The 27,980-nt window shown below is 41.6% G+C and overlaps 1 protein-coding gene across 5 annotated transcripts; it reads right to left on the bottom strand.

The window, feature by feature from the left end:
- Positions 1 to 4: 4 nt before the first annotated feature.
- WIPI2 (WD repeat domain, phosphoinositide interacting 2) lies at positions 5 to 23,456 on the bottom strand. 5 transcript variants are annotated; one of them, XM_062588340.1, is made up of 14 exons: positions 23,200 to 23,251; positions 22,062 to 22,178; positions 14,696 to 14,778; positions 10,430 to 10,515; positions 9,895 to 10,064; positions 8,198 to 8,294; positions 7,518 to 7,615; positions 6,995 to 7,087; positions 6,131 to 6,201; positions 4,917 to 5,024; positions 4,007 to 4,171; positions 2,941 to 3,048; positions 1,486 to 1,616; positions 5 to 708 (listed from the first exon to the last, which is right to left on the bottom strand). In XM_062588340.1, exons 3-14 carry the CDS (start codon positions 14,698 to 14,700, stop codon positions 596 to 598), a joined length of 1,245 nt encoding a protein of 414 aa, XP_062444324.1. In that variant the 5' UTR covers positions 14,701 to 14,778; positions 22,062 to 22,178; positions 23,200 to 23,251; the 3' UTR covers positions 5 to 595. The 5 variants fall into 5 exon arrangements, 4 of the variants coding, with proteins under 4 accessions (XP_062444324.1, XP_062444325.1, XP_062444322.1 ...); XM_062588341.1 differs by lacking the exons at positions 22,062 to 22,178; positions 23,200 to 23,251 and adding an exon at positions 21,934 to 22,040; XM_062588338.1 differs by lacking the exons at positions 10,430 to 10,515; positions 22,062 to 22,178 and having other exon boundaries at positions 23,200 to 23,456.
- Between the last annotated feature and the right edge of the window lie 4,524 nt (positions 23,457 to 27,980).

Here is a 27,980-nt window from a genome sequence, read left to right as displayed (position 1 = left end):
TACACAACATTCAGAAGGAATTTTAATTAACAAAATGGTCCAGGAAAGGGGAGGAAAAACCCAAAAGACAGGCCATTGCATTTGAAAGGTTGCGTGTCAGTCACTAGGTATGCCTGCAAGCCCATGCACAGGAAACCATTTGGACCTTTGTCAGTGCAGAACTAGTCTCAGCTTCCAGAACCACTTCTCTACTCCTTCCTTATATAAGCTAAATATTATATACATATATAAAAAAAATACAAACTTGAGTCTGTTATAAAGTGGCTTCTCTCTTTCTCTCTCTCCCTCTCCTATGCTTGCTTGGCACATGAATGCATGCAAAGCTAGTAGGTTCTGAGGGCTGCACAAACAGCAGGTTTTGGCAACAAAAAAACCACAGCTAAAATAGATAAGCAAGATTAAAAGCCACTGAATTGAAAATCATATATTTTTCCAATGGTACAGAATTAGAACTACAGCTACGACTTTTAAAACTTAAGAGTCTATCATCCTCTCTCCCAGCTCATGTCAAAGTTCATAGCAGCATAACACGAGATTCCTCAAGAAACATCAAGCCAGTGTTCTCTGCTTCAGGAGTGAGTTCACAGGTCAAAGTTCAGTCCGTCCGAAGAATCATGGGAGGATGTTCACTGTCTTCATCCAGCCTAAGTGCGTTGGTTTCATCTTCCAGGCAAGCTCCACCCACAGCACCCAGGTCATCTGAATAGGCTGCAGAGAAAAGAGTAAGTAGTTGAGGGATCAGCAGCACAAACTGAAAGTCGGATCCAAGAAAGCGACCGACTCAAGCTGAAGTACCAAACGTTACTTGAAACAGCTTCACTGCCATCCTATGTTTGCCTTCATCATGAACCATGCCTCTCCAAGTCAAAAGCAGTTTCTGATCAAACTTCTGAACTCCATGTGTGCAGAATGCATGCTGGTTTTCTACTCTCACTCATGAACTACAACAGCTGCAACTGCAGCACTTTAGCACCATACTGAGATGGTAACTCTGCATGCACAGGCTCCCTTCACTTGAGGAACTCCAGCATTAACCAAATTCTCATCTGCTCAATTTAACAAAACAGTGAATCATGGTAAAAGGTCACCACTTCCACAGAGGAATTGTGGAAGCACTTACCACAGCCCTTGCAAAATAAGGGCTGTAGTTCAGATGCTTTCCACAAGGCCTAGAAGCAGAACCCTTGTATGAAGTAATTATGTATTAGGCATCTCAAAAAAAACCATTTCAGAAATACTGCAAATATTGCAGTAACCAACCACAATCCAAGACAAAGATCTACCCAGGAAGCAGCAAAGATCACTGATCCATTTAGCTGAGGCAACTGTGCATCACAGATGCTCTTTCCCTACTGCTCACCAATGTTTCACATCACATCGATAGTTATGAAGAGCTCGGAGTTGAAACAGAAGAGCTCAATCAGCCATCTAGAACGAAACAATACGCAGAGGTGCTCTCCACCCCATTTCCAGCCCTCTCCTTACCATGCCTTGTGGGTGAGGAAGGCACATATGTACCTTTAGTCACAGCAGCACTGTACGTCTGTGCTACCAATGGTCGGTCATGGGATGCAGACTCTAAAATTTCGTTGGCCGGCTCCATGCTGCCATCAAGCCTACCAAGCAGAGAGAGGTTAGCTGGAGAGGTTAAGGTGATCTACCAGGGCACAATACAGCTTTAGCTAACAGCTACACAAGAATATCCCATCAGACATGCAAGAATAATACAGGTACACATATAATATGGGAAACTTTGTCTCTTCAGGAATGCCAGGCATCTTTTCCCATCCCTATACTATGCATCACTTGCATATGAGAGAAGTATCACACCATGCCAGAGGACGGTCAAGAAGACACTTTTCTGACTGTATTTCATATTTAACACTGAAGACGTGTCAGCCATGCATTTATCTCTGACATAGCATCAGGACATGAACCCTAGCAGCTGATCCTAGGGAAAAAAAATGACTCAGACCACATGTTTAAAACAGAAAACCAAAAAAAAAAAAAAAAAAAAATCCCCCAAAACAAAAAGCAAGCAAGCAAGTTAAAAAAAAAATCCAATCAGCACTATTACAGATTGTCTCTTGAGCAGTGTCCACAACAGAAGCGGTGGCTTCACATGTACTGGAAAATCCTCCTAGTGAGGGTATTAGACTATTTCAAAGATTAAGAACTTGACAAAAAGCTTCACTCTAAACAGACATCACTTCATCCGCAAGTGAAAGCACAGGTCAAGCCTTGAAGCGTTCAGATAAAAGCTTTCTAAAAGATCCATTCTTGACCAGTATTACACAGCTGACAGAACTTGCAGATCTGAATCATCAGCACGAGGCTTTAATTCTATGATTGATCATAAATGCAATCCAATCATATTACCTTGTCTGTTCTCTCCAGTGCTTAGAAAAATAACAAGGCCTTGTTATATTTCCCTGAACCATTCTACAGTACTGCTACAAAATACACTGTTTGGCTGGTCTTATATGAGCAAGGAAATTTATTAAAGGTACCTGTAGAGAGAGAATACAGGTAATTCCATAGGTTAGACTTCCCTCTGTAAAATCAAAATAATGCCTTTTTCTCATCTGTCACCACTTCATTTATTGATGAAGTGCATGGTGTGTCAGACATTTCAAGTTCTTGTCAAAGTAACTCAACTTAAACTGTCATCTAAGAGGAAACAGGAGAATATGGCTAACAACGATTGACTCTCCACTGCAATCAGACACTGTTAATTTTCTGCCAGTAGAGCGGTGCTTAGTGTAGTAGATACCAGGGAGAAAGATTCTGGAGTTACTCATTCATGTCACAGGCCTGAAAAAAAAATTAGTTTAAAGAAATGAGCTGTTCTAGGTTAGACTATGGCAGCAAGGAAATAAATTTAAAAATCATTTGGATTTTGTAAAGAAATGCAATAGTCCTCATCTCACGTGAACTTACTTGTGCTGCTTCATTAGTGTGCACTCTCCTCCTTCTTGGGGGTCTAGGTTGTACATGTAGAGATACCCATCAGCAGCTCCCACCAATAAACGAGGGATCTTCTGAATTCTAGCAGGGTTTATGGGAGGAAGAGAAATAAAGAACACAGGTTTCATATCAAAGAGCATCCCTCCTCCCTCTGTGATTTTAGCCATTATTTTTACACATTCTTACTTCTAGATAAGGAATGCACAGACACAGCACATAGGAAGGAACAGTGCACAAAGGAATAGGGCATCACCACTCTGTGGGCTAGCAGGATGCCATGGAAATCAGACAACTCTTATATAACACAGTAAAACAAATTCAGAAGTTACTACCCTGTTACCAGCTTTGTGCAACTCTGTGGACGAGCATTGTAACGTGAAGTATTTACTTATTTCATAAATGTTACAAGGCTTAAATACTGCTTAAACTGGGCCTTGAGATCAGAGAAGTACAAACATTAAGTCAGTTTAGCATAAAACTATAAAACCCCACAAAATAAGCTATTGCTCAGCTTATTGCTTTAGTAGCTGTGCCAAACGGGCCCTGCCTTTGGTGAAGACAGAATAAAGGCTACATTTAGACATCATAATTAAGTGAATGCTATGATGTTAGCTGTTATTTTAGAGACAAGAATAATATGAAATTACTTTCAAAGACTTTAACACAGAGTTAACAGATTCTGCAATTTAGCAGCATAAAATACAATATTACTCTGTATAACTCTAAAGTAAGTGCCATAAGCTCATGGGTGCATTCTCAAAACCCTTCTTTCAAAATTAAAAGATATCATCATCTTTAAACAATGCTTAGAAACAGCCTATCACACATTCAAGAATTATGCTCCTCCATGGACTGTGAGATTAGAGCTCTCACACAGTTCTTAAACTGAAAGAGGCCTTGAAATAATTACAGATGAACCAATGCCCTGCATATTACCCGCTTTGGCAGAGATGAGGTACCTCCTATAATGTCAGCGTTTCCCTAGCTCAATAGCAGCAGCCCATTAGGTGGCGAACGCAGTTTCAATTCCTTTACTCACGTAGCAAGCGCACAGATGTTTTTGTGTCCACAGAACGGCAGTCGAACTGTAGCAAAGGCTCTACCCTGGTTGAACATTTCTGTAACTTGAGAAGGCAGATAGCTTGTTGAGGCCATGAGCACTTTTCCAAAGTAACCTGTCCAGGTTGTAGGCTCTTCCTGAGGTCTACAGTGCACAAAAAGGCAAGGGGGAGGGAGGAGAGAAGAGACTGATGTTGGCTTCACACTGTAGGAGACAGAGGTGTAAGCACTTTGAAATCTTTAGTTCTGAAGATGTTAAGCAGTTATCTTGTTTCTATTCAGAAAAAAAACTTATACTGCTGAGAAGTCTGATACACCCAATTTACACTATCCTCCACCTGTTGCTGAAGAACATTTACAGTAAACTGACACTTCTGTTTACGAAAATGCATTTCAATGTTTTATTACATACAAGGAGAATCCACTGGGAAGTACTACACCTGATCAACAAGTTTTTATTCACTTTTTATCACTAACCAATCATTGTCTCCAAAACCTTCCAGAGAAATTACAAATAAGAAGGTCTCCTAAACAAACAAGAACGTTCAACAGCCTGTTGCCTTTTAAATCCCTATAGGCAGCTGGAAGGTACTGCTGAGGCAGTTCCTCCCATATTGATGTGGGAAGAGGCAAAACATACTGAAAACATTTAACTGCCTCACATTCTTTTGCCAAGGACATCCAATTTCTCTTTGGTAGAAATACCTTTTCTATTCACCAGAACAGCTTGCAACTCAGCAGCAGCAACAGATTCATAATTTACTTGCTACGCCCTTAATTTTAAGGAAGTGTTCAAAAGAAGTCCGTCTATACTTTGGAGAACATATCCACTCAAGTATAATCAGTTTAAAAGCCTTTCTCGAATAATCTAAAGCACCTTTGAAACCTACTTTTCTTTCACAGTCTCAAGTTTGAAGATATGCACTGTCTCTGTGTTACTGGATGCAGACAGAAACATGCCATCCATGCTGAAAGCCAATGAACAGATGCTCACACACCTAGGGGGAAAAAACAAACAAACAAACAAAAAGCCCCATCCCCCAAAACATTGGGGCATCAGCGTTGACATTCAAATGCTGCATCAAGTGCTGTAAGAAAAAAGGTACTGTTAAGTACCTCATGAGGCTTCTAATGGGAGTATTAATTCTCCACATTGTCAGGCAGGAGTCTCTCTGTACATTCAACACTAAAGTTCCAAGACGCTCGCATGAGCTGCAATGTGAGAGCTAGCAAGTACTCTGGCAGCATGGCAGAATCACTTGCTCCCCCCCTCTCCCCCCTCCCAGGCAGCAGGTCACACACAATTAAGTAAAAGTGCCTAAAGGATCTGTATAATGAAGCAGCTTTCTCAAACATCACTACTTCTGAAGATAACAAAGAGAACATTTCTACAGCAGGCCTTCCTATTCACTGATACCATCTTAGGGCACTTCAAGAGCAAAATCCCCATTAATGACTTTCAACTCTGACACACGTTAGATATAAGTTAATTAGTAAGTCCGAACCCAGTCCTATCTCTGCACAGAATCCAGAAGAACTACATAGTTACTACTACCATAAGCTGCAGTATCACATCACAGTGACTTCCAATCATTACAGTGCTAGCAAAACTTAGAAGAGAGAGAAAATACTAGCTGTACTGCCTCTGCTTCACATCTCCGTTTTGTGATGGAACTGCAATCTTTCCCAAACGAATCCCCAGTGAGCTTAAGGAAACTAGCATAATAATCTCAAGAGAAGTTGCACTATGGCAATCAGACAGAGGAATCAGTTGCTTTGAAGTAACTATTCAGAAAACACTGCAGCCATATGTAAAGCCATAAGAATACTATCACTATATACCTTACAAAAGGCAACTTATGTTAAACAAGTGCCCTTACCAATACATTTTTGAAAGGCAAGAAGTACAATTGTGAATGGACTGATTTGTAGGACAGATACATCTTCCCTCCCCCCCCCCAACAGACTGTCAATCTGAAGATGTTAAGCATACAGGTAGGGCAAAAGAACATGAAAGCAGAAAAAATATCAGGATGTCAACTCAACTGTGGAATATACGGAAGATGCATGGAATGAGCCTTAAAACTGACTATTTGAACTTTACCTCTTCACTCCTCTTCGGAATTCAAAGAGTTTCTGCCCCTCTGGAATGGAAAATACTCTGATCACTGTCCCCTGTAAAGAAAGAAGAAAAAAAAATCATCCCCAAACCATTTTTGATTTCAAGTACCTGCATTGGACATTAGCTGTGGTGAACATTGGAATCACAAGCAATAACTCATTTTGCTATAAACTTACCACAGTTGATGTACATCATACACTAATACATCCTAGGAATAAATTCTGTAAATATTTTGTATTTGAAGGGCAGAGAAATGAGAGGTGAGAGCTACTAATATAAGTACAAGCTAGGCATCAAAGCATAGCCTCTTCTTTTATCATATTTAATCATGAAAACAATCATATTACCTACTAGTATAATCACCTGGACATATTTCTGCCTTTATCAGGTGAAAGCATGTTGCATCTCTAGATTCTAAGCATATTAGCTAAACATGGGAGGCCTCACATTTTCCAGTTTATACTGTTCAAAGAGACAATAATTCGTCATCATGTGCTAAAGACATGAAAGATGCTTCACTTCAACTGTCTTGCTCTCATTAGAAAGACAGCATCAAAATAAGACAATATCTAATGAATATCCTGCACTAATGGCAGGAACGCTTAGAGGATTGCCCTGATTAGCCAGATTAAAATGTACTTATTTAAATAACCTTATTACCCAACATTTAACAGCATGAAAATTGTGTTAAATATCATTAACAGTTCTTAGTTTTGTCATTATAACCATAAGCCTTCCTTTTTGGCATTTGTACAGCAATCGTTCTTTTTTTAAACTTACTTAAAATGCTTTGAAACAAATTTCATGTTGATTGCTAGTCTGTAAGTCCATGAAAAGCCACCTTACCTTTTCTGATGCAGTGGCAAGTTTAGTACCACTTGCATCAAATGCCAAAGCAGCCAAGGGACTGTCATGAGCTGGGATCATGTTAGCAGCTCTCTGCAGGAGTGAGTCAATAGAATAGAACCTTAGTATAGCACAGGTTATGAGCTGTGAACAAGTAGCTCTATCCTTTATATACAAGAGCATTTAAAGCAAACAGGTCTTATTTTGCATGCAACAGCTTGGATATTTGTTTCAGTGACTGATAACAGTATAAAACTTATCACTGAGGTATGAATACCAATGTACAGAAGGAGGTTACTTAAAAATTAAAATGTAAGTTACTGTGTTTCTACTCTATCTATATGCTTAACTCCACCCAAACATTAATGTCTTTGTCAACTTTCTGGGAAGTCCGGCTACAACAGATACTGTAAATTGTAGTAGGGGGAGCTAACCTGAGTATCTACTAACTCTTCTCTGAGGGTAAATCATTTCCAAAAACTGCATCTTTAAAAGTGGAAATAGCATTCATGAAGACCCGTACCAGATTGATGGTGTCAAAGACCTGTACTTCTCCAATGGTTGCGCTCCCAGGGTAGGCCAGGTAACAGTTGTCATTGTTTATTGATAATGCGCACAATCCTAGAGGGATAAGAAAAAACAATAAAAAGGTAAATTCCAAAACTTGTGTAGCAGAGCTTTTGATTCTGTGTTTGTATATTGCAAATATTAATTCAAAACATCCTCACAAGGCATTGACAGAAACAGGAAATAGGACAAGTAATCTCAGGGTCAACCAACTTTAAAGATTAATGAAATACAAAGAACTGTACAAAAACACTAAGAACTACGATAACTGAAGAAGAGGTAGAATTTCCCAAACTCACCCTAGCTCCGGAAGCACTGACCCGACATACGCTTTAATTGTACCAAATTCAGGCAGTATCTAGCTTGTAAGGACCTCTACTTCTCCTTTCTGAACTAACATTTTGTTACATCCACTCTAGGAAACAAAGATATCAGAAAGATACAGCTCAAGAGATGGGCATAATCTGCCATTTGTTCCTAAAAATTTCACCTGGACTGAAGGGGCAGACTATTACACTGCTTACGTACCTGTCACTTTAATCTAACAATGTTTTAGTTCCTTCTAGGGAACACAGTCATAAACAGACACAGAATACGCTTTTCCAGAGTTATGTTAGGGTCTAACAAAATATTTACCTGCAGGATTGGGAGGTGTTTCCCTGATCGTATGTAATACCTTCATGTCTCGTATGTTGTGTATATAAAGAGACTCTTCCAGACACACTATCAGCCTCTAGATATAGGAAAAAAAATGAAATGCTGGTATAAAACCAGAGTTTATATAAAGTTATCAATCCTAAAAAAAATTGCCCAAAATGCTGTAGGTACCTTCTAATCGAGAAAAGGTTGTACCCACCTGATGGGAAGAAATAAGAGTCTGACAGAAGATAGACAAGATACATCTCTTGACAAGGCTTCAACAGTGCAATACTACACTCAGTCACTTGAACTGACCAGTGCACTTGACTTCTCTCAATCACACTAGTGCAAACTGATTTAAATTAAAACAATTTAAATTACTAGTTTAAATCAGCAGGCTAGAAACCTTCATTTAATGCTATTTCATTGTTATTCTACACTTGCCCTCATATATTTTCCTCCCCAAAAGGAAGATTCTTACGTGTGGACTTAATTTTCTGCTTTGGTTAAATAGAAAAATATGCAAGACATACCTTTTTAAAATTAGTTACAGAACTTATTGTTTTCTCATGTCCTTTAATCTTAGTGAAGGACTTTTTTTAGAACTTGGATTAAGTTCACCATCTCATTTGTGCTTTGTTAGACTACATCTGGATGACTAACAAGACAATCACCTATTTTATGCTACCTCACTATGCCAGAAATCTAACTGGTCACTATGCTCTTTGTGATTTTAAATGGGAATTTCATCTTTTCAAACCTTACTGCAGTGGGAGAATGAGAAAGATGATCTCCTCCTTCAGATACCATTTTCTCACTTTGAATGACCTAGTTGAATACAGAGAAGCCTGTACCTGCAGCAGAAGCTACTGATGATTTAGTACTGTATCTGAGCACGGTTCCAGGTACTCAGCACAAAAACTTTACTAGTTCAGGGATTCCACTTTCTTAAGAATTCAGTAAAACTGTATTTAAAAACATTACAAGTGTGTATGTATATCTACTCAAATTTTAAGTTGAAGCCTAAACAGGAATGGGCAGCCTCACTTAGTTTTTACATTTAGGGTCACAGAATGATTCAGGTTGGAAGGGACTTCAGGAGGTCACTGGCCCAACCTCCTGCTGAAAACAGGGTCAGCTACAAGGTCAGACCAGTTTACTCAAGACCTTCTTTCTAAAGAACGACATAAATACAGAATAAAAAATATTTAACCTAATACGCTTACTCGGATGCCATATGACTTTACAGAAGCCTGAAACCCACTTCCTCAATGAGATATATGATGTTAATCCCCATGTCCCCAAATCAAGACATAATGAACATCTGCACTGTGAAAGAACAGATCAAGCAGCTTTGTCTAAATTAGGTTCGAGTACATATCTGAGGGCCATACTAACAATTTTAACATTTTAGTGTCTCATATAAAAGGTATTTAAGAAGCGCATAGGAGTTTCCTATCTGCTTTTGAAGAAGATGCCATGGGAGACTCTTCACGTGAATATTAACACTCAACCTTTTCATTTATGTGAAATCATATCAAGTGTCTACACACCTTTCCAAGCTATAACTGGAAAAGTAAAAATTTCAAATAGTAACTCCGTCACCAAGGGTGGGAGGGAGTAGGCAGAGGAAGTGCCATAGGAAGACCCATAATCCCTCCCCTTGTTTTCACCCAGTCAAAATTACTACTCACCTGCCTATTGAGTTTCACAGCCAAGATGGTGTTGGAGTAACTGTAGTTGCAAATCTCAGTCCCCTTCTTAAAGTGACAAACTTTCAGCTTGCGTGGAGCTTTAAGGCTAACTATGGCCACCAGACTACTGGAGAACAGTCTCTCCACAATGCACACGTCTTCTGTGTCAGCTGAGACACCACAGTAAGGGGGAAAAAGAGAGGAAGATTTCAGGGAAGATGACACACATTATCAGGAAATAACTGTCTAAAAGTATTTTCTAAGAAAAACATTCCGCTGCAACAGGTCTAAGTGAAGATAGGATGCAGGATGGGTTTTTAAAGCAAAAAAGCTGAAATCAGTGAAAGCTGATTCACAAGGGCTTTTTCCAGACATCACGCAAGCCTGTGGTTCAGAACACAGCATCTACTACTATTTTTTCCATTGATCCAAAAGAAAAATTGCAAACTTATGTAAAATACGAGGGTGTCAAATTCCAGAATCTTACAACCTTTCGATTATCTCTTCATATACCTTGCCAAAAACCTACACTTACCTAGATTTCTGTGATGCAGTGCCTGAAGAATTTTTGGTGACAAACAGCATAGCACTTCTGCGCAAAGGATCCATGAAGAAAGATTACTGTAGTCAAAAAAGCAGGTAAACTCATTTGCTCTAAGACTGCTTCAGCCACTAATCAGTAGGGGTGTGTGGGTGTGTGTCTTTTTTTTTTTTTTTTTTTTCAGTAAAAATAAACACAAAACACACCCACAAACCTTTTACCTGACAGTTGCTAAAAACACTTTAATAGAACCACAGAATGGTTGAATGGTTTGAGGTTGGAAGCACAGCACGTATGTGTAGCCATAAAGCAGCTTTATTTTTTTCCACGCATTCTACCATGAAAACACTGGAGGCAAAGGAGGAACACAGTCACAATTCAAAGTTTGTGCTAAACAGCAGGAGGGAGCAGAGCCCAGGCTCTTCAGCAAAGTGCTTCCAGAGTATCTGATTATAGTCTGGCATTAGACCAAGGTGGTAGGAGTCAAGGCCCATCATCTGTTAGCCTGGCACTTCTTTCCCCCTCCCTTCCTGAGGTTTCCCTCAGAAAGCTGTCTGGATATACTTTTCAGAGTAGTTTTTAAATAGTCAAGAGGAACAGTTCAAAACAGTATGGGGGCATTTTGAGCTCTAAGGCAATCAAAGAAAACAGAAAGCCTACTCCCTTGCTAGACAAATGGCAGTTGCTAGCAAAGCTAGCTGCATGTATGCATTTGATACTAAAGCAAAATGAAGGAGTTGTTAAACATCAGCCCTAGAGAGTTAGAAGGAAGCGGAAGAGAATTTTACTATGTGCTACATCTGCCATTCTGTTACAGAACTGAATCAAAACAAGCTATTTGAGCCTTCAGCCTTGGTCTGTTAGAGCAGTTAAACTTTTCAGAAACCAGTATTTGGATGAGCACAATGCTTAACACTTTCCAAAGAGGAATACTGCCAGAAAAAAAATATATTAAAATATTTTATATACATAAGTATATATATAAAATAAATACATATTTTTCTCAAGGCTTCTGTTTTGGCCAATAGATACAAACAACTAACATGTTCCCGTTACCAAAGACGGAAATTCCCTGAGAAAGTGTTATCTGTACTACAGTCTCAGCATGTAACAGTGCACCACTGTTTAACGTATCTGGTTTTAAAGTGATCACTCTCAACAGTTATTTCAGAAAAATATTGAGAATATTTAAATTCTGTAAGCTCTTCCAAGAGGACAGCACACGAACATAGCCTCCCCTTAAGGAGAAGCAGCTGGTTAATACTAAGCTTTTTCACTATTCTATGCAACAGAATTAACTTTTATCCAAATATTCTATCAATACTTTTCCAGAGAGGCTTTGAAAACATTGCTTCCTCATTCTTGTAACTGGAATAGTGTGTTTTAGCAATAATTTTGTTTTCAAGTTGTTCATCATTTTCTTGTTGCCACAAACACCACATGAAAAGAGGCACAGGTCCATGTTCCCTTGAACCAGTCTGGCCGCATACCCTATATTGTAAAATGCTTAATCTTTTATCAGATTTCCATCTATCCTGGAGCCCTTCCTAATTTCACAAGTTAGGAGACCAGCATAAAAAGACCCCAAACGCAGTATGGCTGCTCTATATCCCTGGGGAGGAAGAAGTCAGCTTCTTTCCCCATTCAGGAACAAATGTGGTAGAGTTGCTGGGATTATTTTTTATTTTTTTTTAAAGAAAACCTCTCCCAGAGCTGGCAGGAGAACAGGCAATTGAGAGCAGAAAGAGCAGCAGCAGAAATTTAGATGGAAAAAAGTGTTGTGCTGTGTTCTGCTGCAATGATGCAAGTTAGCCAGCAGAGAAAGCAAGCAGGGAAGAACACTGTTAAGAATTAAGCAGCCACAAAAGCATGAAGAAAAACTTTCAGAGAAGATCTTTAAAAACTAGAGAAATTTCTTCAGTCTTGCAAGAAAAGACTTACTATACTACAACACAGATGGTCTTTTTAGAGAAATGCTTTGTGATGGGCTTTTAAACAAGCTCGCTTTAAAAATAAGGGATGCATCTCTTACTTTGTCTTCCTGTAACAGAAGCAAGTGATACAATCTTTTCATAGCTGCCAAGTCATGAATGATTTCCATGAAAAATCATTCAAGTAAAGTGCCAGGCTCTACTGCACATCTTATGTCCAGCTGACCTGAATTAACCATGTTTTCAGAAGTACTAGTTAAGTCCCACAGTAATGTAGTTAAACACAGTTTTTACCTATTTGTATGCCATTCCTTACTCTGTACAAGTGAGGATTATGAAAAAACTAAGATTGAAAATACAGTCAGAACAAAGAGCAGAACTGTAAAGTGATTTAAGTTTCAGCAAGGGGAGAACAAGTAAATACATAACAAGATTACAGCTTCATAAACACAAGCATGCAGCATCACAGACAAGGGCTGGTAAGAACCACATAGATAATGATCAGCTGTGCTTTTATTCAATTTTTAATCCAAGAACAAAGCAGATTATAAGCATTCATTATGCTGTAAAGCATCCTCCTCCGTAATACTTATTTCTACAAGGGAATCAACTGAGCTGGGAGTTAAGCGATTTTTACAGTGAGGAGAGTGGACAGAGAAGCCTCCCATTCTTTTCAGTCACGCTTTCAAAAACGCAAGACAGTTACAGCATATTCCCCAGCTTAGACACTTACATAGAAACTTGCAGATCAATCTTTCTTGGGAAAAAAAAAAGTCCTGAAAAAGTGGGAACCACTTACCAACTAAACTGGGACAAGGGGAGAGAACAGAAAGCCTCAAAATATCTTTCCTTCATGGATTGAGGTACCCAACAGGCATGAAGTCCTCTACCTCCATACCAAGAGCACAGCTTTAAACAGGCATTGTTTTCAACCAAAAGACTAAAAATTATTTAACAAGTAATGACACAGAAAAAAATAAAACTATCGAAGTCTTCAGATCTGCTGCAGAAATTGCATGCCCTATGAAGACAGAATGGCTTACACAGCTCAAACTATCCATTTTCTACTAAAAGTTATTTGCTTTGTGTTCTACACTTACAGCCCTAATGCTCACAGAGAAGACTTCTAATATGAAAGAAGTTAAGCTAATAAAGGCAGCCTAGAACAATTCCACCACTGGACTGGAATCAGCAGATCTAAATTTAATCTCAGCTACTTCAACATTTTGCCACAAGATTTTGAGCATATCAATTAATTTACATTTTTTCCTTTCAAGGACCACCTTAGAAGAAACAGCTCCACATACTCCTGTCTCTCTCAGTACATTTACTCAGCATCTCATATAATGGGAACCATCATCAATGAAGTTTTAGGGTCATATCAGGCCAGATACTATAAATGCCTAAAATACTACAGAAGCCAAGTACCTCTACTAACCAGTACAACCAGACCATGACTCAAATGGACAGATGTAGCTGCAACATTCAAATTAAGCTGATCACACATGCCTAATTTGCCCTTCACAATTACTTCTCTCCATTGACTGTATACAGAATCAGGCTGTTGCTGGAGGTAAAAGGTGAGTCACATCATTTTCAAACTTGAGATGCCACAAGGTCAGGCCACTTTGGGAATGGAGTCTGAAGACAACTCTTTTGCAGCATGATACATTAGGATCCTACTACAAACCCTGGCATCATAGTTACTGGTACTATCCATTCACATAGACTTTGTAGGACAGTAAGAACACTCATGCATAGCATTCATAGTGTATTAGCATCTCAAAAAACGGAAGAGGATGAACTCCTGCCAAAACAATTAGTAACACTTCTCCACTGAGCCTTCCCCCCTTTCCATTTCATATCCTATTCAATTGTGATCAGGAACAGAAGAGTTTCTAGTATTTAGATTATTCCCCTTTTGGATGAGAACATTTTGGATGAGAACACTTTCAGTTATCATGCTCAAAACCTGCCCCAAAAGTCAGGATAAAGACCCAGAACACTCTCCCAACTCACTGAACTTTGTTGTACTCAGTTGATAACCTGACTACTGGTCATAAAATTACAAAAGCAAATAGTCCTTCTCATAGCTATTATCAGATTTCACCGCATGCCCTCTAATCTTAAATATATAACACTGACATGTGATTTTACCCTGTCAGCAATCAATTGTTTTGTATTTGTGTGATATTTCATCATAAACTTAAGGTTCCTCTTATGTGACTCTCAAGCTGTGAAAAAGTGAAATCTGTCTTACTCATCCTGAATTAAGTCAGCTGATGGAATTAAAAAAAAAACACAAAAGAGGAAAGAAATAGATACTCACTGCATTCATAGATTTGCTCTAGTTTGTCCACAGAAGAAAGGGAGAAGAATTTGTAGCCCGATTTACTGCCAACAGCAAGGGATCTGGAAAAGAAACAAACCAGTCAGGAACAGAAATAAAATCTGCTAAGAACTACCCTTGGACAGATTCCTACCCTATTCTACAACTCTCATTGGGGTAGCCCAGTAGAAACAGCAAGAAAAAGATATAGACAAGTCTCCTGAAGTATGAAAAGCCCAAATAGCTCTAGAGCTGTCCCAAGTGTGGAATCCTATTTCATGTCTTCAGACATGAGACTTCACAGCTTAATTTAACCCTACCATTAAATTCTTACTGGCAATTTCTCCCTACCATCCCATATAAACTGAAACTGAAAGATGACTTGAATAATGTAATGCAAACCAATTACATCATTACCTCATCATGAAAGGTGACCTACAAGAAACTCCTTTTAAACTGGGATTGTCTGAAAGTTTCACATTGCAACCTTTCCCAACCACCCCAAAACAATTTTCAAGTTAAAAAAAATAAAAAGGAATTAAGACTGCCAACTAATTTTCCTCTGGTTTTATCTGATGGCATTCAGGCATGTCCCAAGAGCATAGTTAGGTCTCAATCTCAGAAACTTTCATGCCAAATCTTTGATCGGAGGCATTCTCTCAAAAATGCTAGTCACTGATTTCAAACAGATTTTAACATTAAAACATTATAAAACTGACTACAAATCCTTCTTTCCTCTACTAATTTTTCACACTTAGCTCATAGACCATTTAATTGCTTTTGCTTTTCCAGTCAGAGTCAAAGAGATGGTTTTGAATTTCCAGCTAGCAAAACCTTTAAGCTTATCTTGCAGATGATCTTCTGCTACTTTCATGTACCAAGATGGAACATTCTTATTTCTCCTCCCTCCTTGGAAGATGATTTTAAATCACAGAAAAAGAAAACAATGAATAGTTTTACAGAAGTATATATATAAACTAAAAGCATTATCAGGGACACAAAAAAATAAATCGTTAGCTCCCAATTTGCTGTATTTTGATAAACTAAACTGTCAAGTCATGCAGTACAAAGCTCAAACCAAAGCCAGTCAGTCACCTGCCACACCACCCTCCCAAGCAGTACTCAGCAAGATGAGTCACTATTTCAGATGCAGTAACAATCAGTTCTGCATTTAGAATATAACGCAGATTCCTAGATTTCTTGCTCTTATATTCCCTCTCCTGGCTCCAGAAGTGAGCCTTTTTTTAAGCTTCAAGGTTCTCAGAAGATTAAGAACTGTTACTAACATGGCTCTCTGAAATTAAAGTTCCAAGCTATTAAGTGAATTGTTGAATTACAGTATGGTCTTCTTTTCTGGAAGAAATAGGATTGGCACAGTTTGATTAAGAAAACATACTTAAGAAGATGTAGGTGCTCAAATTAAAAAGTGTGCACCATCTAGGCTGGAAGAATAAGCCTCTCTAGAGTCAATAACCATGATATTAAATAAGCATATCAGGCTTAAAGACAGAGAAGCAGCTGCGAAAAATTCCATTGCTACTATAAGTCACCCTAAAAACACTAAATTTAGTTTTACTTTGGACAAAATTGATAAGCTCAACATATTGTATCTGATGAGTTGCCAAAAACTCTTTAGCATCATTCTCAACAAATTTTTGGATAACCCAATGAAAAAAGACGAATTCCATGAAACATACAAACCTAATTCAAAAAAAAAAAAAAAAGTCACAAGTTAGCTCTTCTTAGATCATCCACTGCTTCCCTCGAAAGAAAGCTGAATGCAGAATAACATTAAAATTGTCACTTCAAAGGTAAACAAGCACTCAACTGAGTTAAAAATATGCAGAGTCACAAGGCTCCTTGCAATATCAACGTTCTGCAAAAGACCTAGGATGATTTCCTCACAGAGAAGTTCACATTGCCTAGTAATACACTAACAAATAGCCAAGTTCATTCCTGTTCTGCACTTATAACTTTAAATACACAACATTACTGCATCACTCTTCCAGCGACAGAATCCTTGGAACCAGAAAGCACTCCCCCATGTTGTCCTACTGACCACCCTTAATAGTTTAACTGAGCTTCAAACAAGGAATTGCTAAGGCCCAAGTTATATTTATGATAACAAAAAAAAAAAAAAAAAAAAAAAAAAAAAAAAAAAAAAAAAAAAGAAAAAAAAAGAAAAGAAAAAATTAGGCAGAGTAATAGCCCAAAAGAAAAAGCCACAGAACTGCTCTCTCCGTCCATTACAACCGATTTTGACTTTTTTCTTTCTGAATCAAGGTGATGAAGAAGTCAGAAGACATTTGCTTATGTAGGAAAGTTTCACAAGCTGTGTCAGCATAATTCAACTTGTTTCAGTACACAGGCACAACAAAACTAACCAAATTTGTTCAAAAATACCATTTTTGGGTTTGCCTTTTTTTTTTTTTTTAATACTCTCAGATTACTTATTAGGCAACTGGAAAAGAGCTTTGTATATGTAAAAAAAGAAAAAAAAAAAAAGGATCTACTATGTTATACTGTTATAATCACAATGATTTAGATTCCTCATCTTCCCTCACACTGATATTACACTTAAGCCCTTAAGACACCTAATACCTATTTAAATGACCAAATCCCACAGTGATGTCTAAGTATCTAGCCAAAATTACCTCACCTCCTAAAAAATGTGCAACCACATGGGAAGAAATAAGATCAATAATCCATTCAGCTATTGCCCAAACAGAGAGTGGCCAACAAGAAGAAACTGAAGTTTAATAGAAGCTCCCTTTACAGTGTAGGCGTTATGCTTTATTACCACCAATTTTCAGATGCTGATGAGAGACTGAAATTGAAAATAAAAATCAATATCTAAAAAAAATACCATTTTCCTTCTAATGTTATGGTACACACATGCGATTTTAGCCCTATCATGTGTAGCCTCTATTACAAGCTCCTTATATTGTAGATTTTGAGCTATTTCATCATCAGTTGTCTACTAAATACGAAATTACCAATATATTCATGATTTATGAAGCTGTTTTTAGTCACTTTTTTCAAAGACAATACTGTAGTCTGATCTAAGACTATATAAATCTTGAGAGCATTTTTAAGAGAAGCTGCCGTAAATAAAGTTAACCACATCAAGCAAATAGCGTTTTCAGATATTTCACACACTCATTTCAAGATGCTGACATTCACTGTGAAGTACACTCACCTACAGCAAGAAATCAGCTGATTCAATCTCTGTGGCTATTTTAAAACAAGTTTTCAAATGAGGTAGAAATTGGTACAGGTTTTCTTTTGCTTCTTTAACATAAATAACCAAATGAAGAAAACAAGTTTTTCCTTTCCATTTCATAGGGAACTCTAATTAATAATCAGAAAGATTTGAAGGGCAACCCTCTCAAAGATTAAAATCAATTGCAGCTGCAGCATAGACATGACTTGAGAAGTCACTACTATTTTAACTTGTTCATTAAACCTACTTTCATGACAATACAGGCTCATTACACTATTGTTCTATCCCATTTCAAAACCAATGTACATTTCTAGAGAAAAAAAGTGAGCAAAGGCTTAGGATGAAGAGGGAAGAAAAAACAATGAAAAGAAAAAAAATATTTAAAAAGCTTACTTTGCTTTATTTCCCCCTCTCCTAAACATATGATGAAACCAAAGTTATAACATCTTGCAGACATGTTTGAAATACAAACATTCATGACCTTTCTACTAAGGCAAGAGCCAATACAGATGTTCAACATGTACCAGCACCACTCCAAAAAAACTGCAGGAGATTTCCCCATTGGTCTTATATTAAAAAAGAAAAAACAAGAAGAAAAAACAGAAAACCCACAAATTTAAATGTGCTACAGCGAAAGAAGGCCAAAATTTCCATCATTTAACGGGCAGCAATAGTTTTGCACTACAGAAACTTCACAATCCAAGTAAACATCACTACTCTTAACAGCTAAATGTTCTCTTCCCTCTATTTTTCCTTTAGTTTTAAATCCTTCTTGGAATAAAGATCTTTCCTGTCCCGATTCTGTCAGGAATTGCAATAAATGACACCTGGACCCAGGAGAAATGAAGGCATAGAAGTAAATGCTCATCACACTTCGTTTCTTTTATCACAAGCAGGTATAAAAAAATAATTAAAAAGAAGTTGTAATACAGAAGTCCAACCATCATACGGCATGAGAATTATAATGCAATTTCAGTAACATGAAGCACTATAAAATTAGCGTACCAGCTTTTTGCTCACAATATAGAATTAAAGTGGTTTACTTGGGCAAGAAAGGACAGAGTTAAATCAGAAAGAACAGATACATGGATGATAGGTGTCTCATGTAGTTCCATACATAAATGGGAGTAGAGACTGTAGAGGATGCTGTCAATAAGATGCATAAATGTTTTAACTAGAAGTCCATAATCAAGGTTTTATGTTGTATTTTAGTCAGGAGTCCGTTTTACAAACAAAATGGTCACTGCAGTTTGCAACTTCTGTCATTCTTTTTTAAACAGCAACCAGAACCTCTCTAAAAATCTGCTAACTTGTGTAACTTCAAAGGTAGGTTGCTTTTTTCTTAAATAGAACGTGTAGGCCTTTTAAGTGAATCTATTTTTTTCAAGGTATTTCTCTAGAAATATTTATGTAATAATTTAAAGACTAAAACCTTTGTCTATTTTATAGGTATATATAGAAATCTTGAGATCTTAGAATTATGCTTTGGTTAGAAAGTTGAATATTCCATTACCATTGGTCATGATTACATTTACTGAAAAGTTAAACTCATCTCACAGAAATTCATATGAGCTTTTAACTATTTAAAATTTTTACAAAGTTTAAATATTTAAAAATATTACACACTTTTATAGGTGTGTAACTTAATAGTTCTCCCAGACATAATACAAACAATGGTTAGCTTAATCATACTAAATATATATAGCTAAAGATTTGTAGCTGCTAGAATATACCTGCACCAAGATCAGCTACAAGCTTCTACTGCACAGTTTTGCCAGAATACCTGAGTTCTGATCAGTTATTTCACTTTTATCTGCAGCCTCTTAATCAGAAAATGCCAGTCACACTGAGTTGTACAATGATTGATTCACACGGTAGAAAGGTCCAAAACAAGCAAATTCTCATCTTCCAAAAATGACCTTCTCCATGTTTTACTTAGTAAGAATGTATTACATCAAAGTGAACGCACAAAGCAACTGCTTCTGCTGCATTATAGATGGGGCGTTTTTCAAGCAGAGCCCCAGTCTCAGTCACAAATTCAAAATTCTAATGTAAATAAAGCTTTGGGCAACATGAAATGAAGAGGCAAGACAGGTCTCTTGGAATAGTATCTATGTCATTGCAAGTTAATGTTACTACATACAGCATTCATGAATGAATGCTAAAAAAAATAGCAGGTCTGAAAAAATACAAGATAAAGAGGATACTGGCTTGTATCAAGAGGAATTGCAACAACTGAGAAAGTTTACAGCAGCTTTTATGCTGACAGCATTCTTCCAACTATCAACAAATCAACTTTCACAAGACTGTAAAATAGTACTGTAGGTTCATTTCCTCTAGGAAGGATGCAGTAGTTTAGTAATAAACTCTTTGGTAAGCTCAAAAAAAGTTAGGTGAGACCTATTTTTTTCCAGCAACAAGTACCATCTTTCCCTTACACAAGGCAATTGGGACTACTATCTAGGTAAGGAAGACACATCTGAATGTAAGTGGAACTGGAACCTTGCTGAAACTGAAGGCAAAAGCTTTACATGTAATACCAAAGCACCCATGCTGTTTGCCTTTCAGTTTTCTGTCAGTGATCTTTCCAAGAGCACACCCTAAAATATGACATGAGTTCTACTGATTAGGAAGATGTAAATAAAGCTTGCCTTTCATATACCAATTGAAAGAATGTGCATTTGTTCACCTTGTCTATCTTGAAGGAAAAAAAAGGATTCTATTTACCCATAACACAAGTTGAAAATAAATACGTTTTCTGAGGCTCTGCATTGGAAAACGTAATTAATTCCTAATAATACTTCATCTCAGCTCTTTCCACCTGGCAAATTGGTATTTTCTAGATACCTATAACAACATGCTAACAGACCCAGACAGTTGACTTTTTGTTTCTCTATTCAAACAAGAAATGAAGACAGATCATGCATGAAGGAAAAACAAACAAAGATCTAGAATACATCTTGTTTTTTTCAGGTCACAACACACTGGACAATGTTTTAGTAAGAGAATGATTTTGAGACAAAAAAAAAAAAAAAAACCCCACACACGAACAGGCACTTTTTTTTCCTCAGTATATAGCTTCAGTAATGGATAACTGAAAACCAAAAAGATACCAGGAAGACGAGAAAGACTTAGTAGCTCAAGATTTTAGAATTGGATTGCATAAAAATACAATTGCAACATCACAAAAATTTCCCAGTCAGCTATTCTCAAGGTGTTTTTTTTAAATCTACCCACACAATGGAAATCAGAATGCTGAAAGCAAAATGCAGCTCTAACATGAAAATACACAAAAAAAAAAATGAATTTATGAAAAAAAGCGTGGAAAGTAGGATATACAATTGAAAATTAGAAGACAAAAGAAAACTCATCTCACCCCATTTTTTCCTTTTGATAAAAAGAGGTTAAAAAGAAAATCACACCTCACTCTTCCTTAAGGGAGAAGCATTTTTCCTAATAGCCCTTCAAATAAAATTGCACCAGAAAATTATTTTCCGTACAAAGCTAACTGAACGTTTCAAGTTGCATAAGCCAAAGAAGATTGAGATAAGCTTATACTATGTTTTCTTTTTCCTTCAGTCTCAGGTCAGTTCTCAAGTCAAGCCTATAACTGTCTTGTTCAAAAGAAATACATTCTTGTCTTGTGACAACTTGGTGATATTTAACTATATACAGTATCCCACAAAGCTAAGGAAAAAGTGAAAACAGGCACCAGTTTTAAGCAAGCAGAAATACTGAAGTTTTTAAATCATCAAGTAGGGCAACACAGTTCAGAAATTATATAATGGTCTTTACAAATACCAACAAACAGAAGTGATAGATTTCCCAGTTATTACGACTTGTTTTATCTAGTAATGAGTAAAAAAAAAAAAAAAAAGCACCATATATGAGCACAACGAGGGCGTGTACATTCAATGACAGAGCGAGCTCTACATGCTACTCAATAAAAAGTCTGAAAAGCAGCTGTAAAAATCTTCAGCTTCAAACAACAGAATACTGGTAATGATTTACTTACAAATGTGTAGAAGGCTATTTCTCCCCATGTCATATATCATAAGTTATTTACTTTAGAAGTCTCCTGTCTCAAGTGCATTCAGCCCCACTTGTTGTTCTTTTCACCCCAGAATCCCCAACATAACCTACAAAAGCAAATACAGCTTTTCCTTCTGTGATGCAAGAGATGTGGCCTCTCTCCTCAATTTTAGCAGTCACCACAAGCAATCTTCTTGCCTTCAAAATTTCCAAACACTACAATATACGCTGAAAAGAAAGTCAAAGCTATTGTGAGAATAAGTTACTATAGCTTATAAAACTAACAAATAAGTTGTCAGAATCCCCCTCCCCCAAATCCACAAGTGGATTATGTTCTATGATCCCAGTCTGAGATCATTTCCTCTTACTCACTTCCTAAAACAAAACTCCTCCTTCATTCTCATGTACAAGTCCCTTTAGGTTATCCCCATTAGTCTCATCTCTTAAGTATTCAAAACAGTCCCATCTTCCTTTAAAGAACCTAGATTAATCCAGTCCCTACTATTAACACCTCTTAAATGGAAAATATTGCACTAAAATATCCCATGTAAGATTATTATGCTGCAATTTAAATACACTGAAACAGTCACATGTTTTGTAAGATGCATAGCACAGACTATCGGACTCTTTCTAGAACTTAAACAAACGATGGAAGCAACCACAATTTCAAGGACTGTATTTCTCTCTAGACAAAGAGATTCTTTGGGAAAAGTCAAAACTCAAGAGAAGCATATGCTCATAAATATACCCCTAAGCCTGCAGCATACTGCTTCACCACAGACGGCAGGTGATCTTTTTTTAAAAAAAAAAAAAAAAAAATCTATACGAGAAGACAGCTGCAACAAGCTGCAGACTAAGTCTCAGCAACTCCAGGAAGACTTGGGCCCTCGAATCATCTCAGCCTGTCCTGAAGGGCTGGGCATCACCAAGAAGCACAAGCAACCCCCCCCTTCTCCCCTCCCCCCCGCCTGCTTTCAAAACAAGAGGCAGCGATATTTCGCAAGGGCGACCAGAAGGATGAGCTCCCTGAGGGAAGAGCCTGGGGGAGGGAGGGAGGGAGGCAGCGCGCTGAGAGCCACAGCTCCAGCGACCATTAGCTCCGCTCTGCCGTGCGCCGGGGCGGGCACCTCTGCTGACCGCAGGCACGGGACAGACCCCCGCCCCGCTGCGAGGCACGGAGCGGAGCGGGCCCAGGAGCCCCCACAGCGGGAAGGAACCACGCGGCCACCTCGCGAGCCGCCCCCCTTACGTGTTGTCCTGGTTGAAGTTGGCGAAGAGCAGCTGGCCGTTGCCGGCTTCGCCGCTCTGACTGGCCAAGTTCATGGCGGCGGTGGCGGGACGGGCCTCGCCACCCCCGTCCGGCGGGATGGGGACGCCCGCAGCAGGAGACGGCGGCGGCGGCGCGGCTCAGCCCCGGCGGCTGCGGCTGCGGCTCCGGCCCCCGCCGCGCACCCGCGGCCTCCTCATGCCCGCGCCAGCGCCTTGTTTACGGCCCGCGCAGCGGCGCGGCCCCGCGCCTGCGCCGCCCCGCCCCGCCCCAGCGGCCCGCGCCGCCGCGCAGGCGCCCTCATGCGCCGCCTGCCTCTCGGCCACCGTACTGCCGCTGCGCACGCGCCTGCCCTGCGGCGGCGGTGGGGGGGAAGGGGGCGTGGACGGCAGGGAGCAGTTGCGCATGCGCCCAGGTGGCGGCGCCGAACTTGGTTGGGAGAATGGGCGCGGCGGCGCTGTAAAGCTAAGCGGGCGCCCTGGGGGTCGGCCGCTGGATGGGAGACAGCGGAGGCGCGACGCGCCCCGTGCCGGGGGGACGGCGGGCTGCTGCGAGGGAACTGCTGATGCATCGCTGTCGGCGTAGCGTGGCCAAGGCCCCTCCCCGACGCTCCTGATACCTCGCTTTCCCCCGTGCACAGCGCTCTCCTTCCCTGCACGCAGACCGGGTCTCTGGCCGAAACCCAGCCTGGTTTCCTGTGCTACAAGCTCTACCCCCAAGTATCAGTGGCTGGAGTTGTCTCATTTAACATAGTTCTCCCTGCCAGCTCCAGCTATCCCAGACTCTTTATCTCCTGCTTAGTTCAGGGGTAAAGCCCTTCTCCACTGGGCAGGCAGCAACACTTCCAATCGGACCATCCCAGGGAGCCCCTGCCCTACGCCTCTGCTCCAGCCCCGCTTCTGCTCCAAGAAGCTGCTTCCATCCTTCCTCCCTGCCAAACTGCCTGGCCCCAGCAAGTCCCTCCTCCCTTTTTGTGCCACGGGCACGGTGGTGCTTGCAGCAGGCAGGGATATGGCAACATGCATGAGAGTTTTGGGCTGCCGATCCCGCTCCGTGTCCCTGTGCAGGCTCGCGGGAGACCTCTGCGGAGACGAGGCAGGACCTGGCTGGTCTCCAGGTGCCAGTCGGGACAGCGCGCCCGATGGACGGGTGAGACGGGAACCGTTGCAGTTCAGGTGTGCTTGCTGGAATGAACAAATGTCAGAAAAATGCAGATCTCTTTTTAGACTCAGTAAGACGAAGTTGAGTGCCGTCCGGACAGGCTGCTTGCTCACATTATTGCTTTTTAATACTTTGCCCCTTATCTCACCCTAATATACCCGGGGGACTCGAGGCATTTGGCAAAGACTGAAGAGAGAGTGAGCAGCCAGGCGTGCAAGCGCCATTTGCGGATGGAGAGGCTCAAGGGTGGGGTGCAAAGTGGCTCGAGGCCATGTAAGGAGCAGGCACCAGAGACATCCCCAGGGTCTCCAGCTTTGAGCCCAGCGATCTTTTTTTTTACTGCACATTTCCATCCTGCCAGTGTCTTTGCAGTTCTGCTTCGTACCACGGGAGGTCACCAAGGCTTAGCAGATGCAGCAGCCCCCCACACTGCGCCCTGACTCCTCAAACTCCCATCTTCTGGCATGCAGGCCTGCAAACAGATTGCAGCTGGGTGTAGGCTGGCATATGCCAAGGATGCTAGAGAGTGCCATAAATTCTTGTGGGCAAAGTTATTCATGGCAAGGGACAGATTTTTTCCCCATCTGGGCTTTTCTTAACGTGACCACAAATCTCTGTCTAACTGCTGGTGCTTGGGTTTTATTTCTTACGCTAGAGCAGTGCACGCAGTGGCTCCGCGGGCAGGAGGAGAGGCTCTGCTGTGCCCGTGTTACTCACATGGCGTTTTGCAAAGCCCACGACGGCGTGCAGTTGCCAATGGCCTTATTGAGCCCAAGGGTTCACCTGCCGTTGGGGATTACGAGCATTCCCCAGCTGCTAGGACAGGCAGGCGCTGCCAGGGGAAAATTTCAGTGCGAGGAGACGCGCAGGCTGGGCAATCCAGGGAGAAGCTTTGTACGGGATGAAATGAAGTGCAGCCAGCGTCACAACTGAACTTGGAAAGCTTGGGAACTGGATGAAAATCAAGTGCGTGTTCCTGAAAAGAATTAATCTCTGGGAAGTGAACCGTGCAGTGCGTTCCTGAAGGGAGAGCAGGGGACGTGGGTATTCCCCCTCCTTGGGCTGGCTTGGCCAGTCTGGTCTGTGAGGGACGTTTGCAAGCGGGGAATGCTGGAGCCACTGGGATCGATTGCCTGCAAAATCCAGCGGGCAGCGCGGGGACATGCCGGCTCCCCTGCCCTGCACCCACCTGCCCCTGTGGGACGGCCAGCTCCAGCCTCGCCGGAGACCCCAGGGCTTCTCCAAGCCTTGCCCGTGCTCCTCCGCAGGCGCACCAGTGCCTCCCCTAGCACCTTGTGTCTCAATATAATCAGCAATTATTCAGATCTTTGCAAGAAGGAGGGAGGCAGCCTGTGATGGGGGAGGAAAGGAAAGCAAGCCGGTACAGGAGGGAGGCCGCTGGCTCGGGAGGGATGTGTCCAGGCTGGCTCCCGCGGTGGCGCTCCGACTCCCACCACCGAGCAGGTCTCGGCCACGTGCAATTCTCCGGCCATGAGATTTGGAGGCAATGCTCGGTCTGGAGTTATTCTGCAGCATGATTCGGGAGGCTTTCGTTGCCATAACAACTGAATTCAGGCTTCAAAAATAGTAACTTATTTTTCATTCAATTTGCCTTTTGCCCTCTGAGGCAGATCTATTTTGAGACTGATGGTTCACTCCAGGTGTCCTCTCCCGATGAACTCTGCAGTCCCGGCCCCATCCTGGGGACGGGACAGTGGCTTTGGGGATGGGGGTTATTTCATTAAATATGGCTCATCACCATTTTCTCTCCCTCTCCCACCAAACCCAAGAGAAAGGTAAAAGAGGGAAGAGGCATCATTAAATAGCCTTTGTCAAAGCCTCATCATCTTGCAGGCTGGGGAAAGAACTTGAAATAAATCTTCACAGCTAAGTGGCAGAGCGTAGGAGTGGTTTTCAGAGATGATCTCGCAGTACATCTCAGTTTGGACCTGCCACTCTCAGCCAGGGCTTGGCTGTCCCAGATAAACTGGGAAGATCCTACTGAAGATGGGGATGTTCTGCTCCTCCTCGTGTCTCCTGGGGTCTCACTGCCATCAGCCCTGTGCCTTTGAAGGTTTCTTCCAGCTCCCCAGCCATGCGTGTGCTCTGCTGGTTCCCCATGTGCTGAGAGAGGCTGCAGGATGGAGGCCAAACTGGTCCAAACTCCCAGGAGACAGGACCACGGTGGAAACGTGCTGCAAATCCCCTGGTGCCCTTGGTCTCTCTTGGCGTTCTGCTGTGGTTGCCCCAAGTTTCACGCTGATCTTTGCTTGCTAGAGCACCCAAAATTTCACCCGACATTTTCTGCAGGAGGAAGCCTTCTGCTTGCCTGCACATGCTTCCTTGTTGGGGATGTCAGGGTTTCTGCCAGGCTAAGGAGAGGCCTTGATTTCAGCCGGAAAAGAGAGGTGGCACCGCTTGTGCAGGAGACCTCCAGCAGGCAGTCAAGTCAGCCTGGAAACCTCGACCTGGTGCTTGGACCATCTCCACAGCAAAGCAAGGGACCCCAAAGGCATCGCGTCCAGCAGGACTTCTTTTAAACCTGTCACAGCCCGGGAAGTGCCTTCTCCATCCCCAAGCGGAGCTGAACATCCCTACGAGACTTCACCTCCAATGGTCCAGAGCTGTTTATCAGCAACCTCTCCTAGATAAACTACACGCTTCCTTGCCAGTCTCCTGCAATGAGCACTGCGGTGCATCAGAGACTTGGAGGAGACCTTGATGCCCAGCTTTAAGCGTCTAATTTGACCTGCTGCCAGGTTCCAGCTCCCCTCGCGCCAGGGAAGCAGTGTGCTGCTTGCGCTCGTGCAGGCGCAGGGGTGGGTGCCGCAGAGCGTCACCCCCTTTCCAGCGCCCCCGGCCTGGCTCCAGGAGGGAGACGCTGCGTTTGGAAGCCTCCCCGGGTTTTGCACATGGTGGCCGAAGGGAAAGCCCAAAACGCCCCAGATGAAAGCAGGCAGCACGCGCGTACGCCCCTCCCGAGGGATTTCAGGGTTCATCAGCACGCACAAAGTGGCTTAAAAGCGTGATTTGAACCTGCTGCAAACTGGTGTTTCGGCAGCGGTACCCCCTTCGCAGCACCCGCCGGCAAGCTTTGGGTGGGGACGGGGAGAGCGGCGCCGGGCTCTCCAGCCCGTGGCTAACCCCATCCCTTTGCTCCGAGCACGGAGAGGTGGCCGGACTTCGCCGGAGCCGCGCAGCCCTCCCGGGGCCCCCGGCGAATAAACACAGAAATAATGAACGACAAGAAACAGAAGCAAAGCTGGACGCGGCGATGCCCCGTGGAGGGTGGGGACGCTGGGCGGGGACACGCAGGTCCCCTCCGCGCCCGGAGCCCCGGTGATGGGCGCAGGTTGGGGCTGGGGGGGAGGGAACTCGCTGTTCCCTTCCCCCATACGCTTTAATTACATTTTCAATTCAAAACTGCTGCTATTTGATCCACCGGGGAAGGAGAGGGGGATGACAGCGCCGGGGGGGGGGGGGGGGGGTTAAAGCCGCTTGGGTGGATGAGGGAGATGGTGCAGGTTGCCGTGGCCAGGCGGAGTTGGACGGGGTCCCCCCCGCCCCCCCAACCCGTCTCCGCTTCGCCGCCTCCTCATCTC

The sequence above is a fragment of the Rhea pennata genome, chromosome 15, assembly GCF_028389875.1.
Source record: "Rhea pennata isolate bPtePen1 chromosome 15, bPtePen1.pri, whole genome shotgun sequence".
Lineage (NCBI taxonomy): Eukaryota > Metazoa > Chordata > Aves > Rheiformes > Rheidae > Rhea > Rhea pennata.
The sequence above is the reverse complement of the archived record's forward strand: the minus strand, read 5'-3'. Positions and strand labels throughout refer to the sequence as shown.

What these genes read in the sequence shown, in the direction of transcription:
- WIPI2 (XM_062588338.1), bottom strand. Translation starts at nt 23,273, where the DNA reads ATGAACTTGGCCAGTCAGAGCGGCGAAGCCGGCAACGGCCAGCTGCTC. An exon ending in TCTTTGACACCATCAATCTG is followed by an intron (nt 7,088 to 7,517) that starts GTACGGGTCTTC and finishes TCACTCCTGCAG; the next exon opens with AGAGCTGCTAACATGATCCC. An exon ending in AACATCTGTGCGCTTGCTAC is followed by an intron (nt 3,049 to 4,006) that starts GTGAGTAAAGGA and finishes AAACCCTGCTAG; the next exon opens with AATTCAGAAGATCCCTCGTT.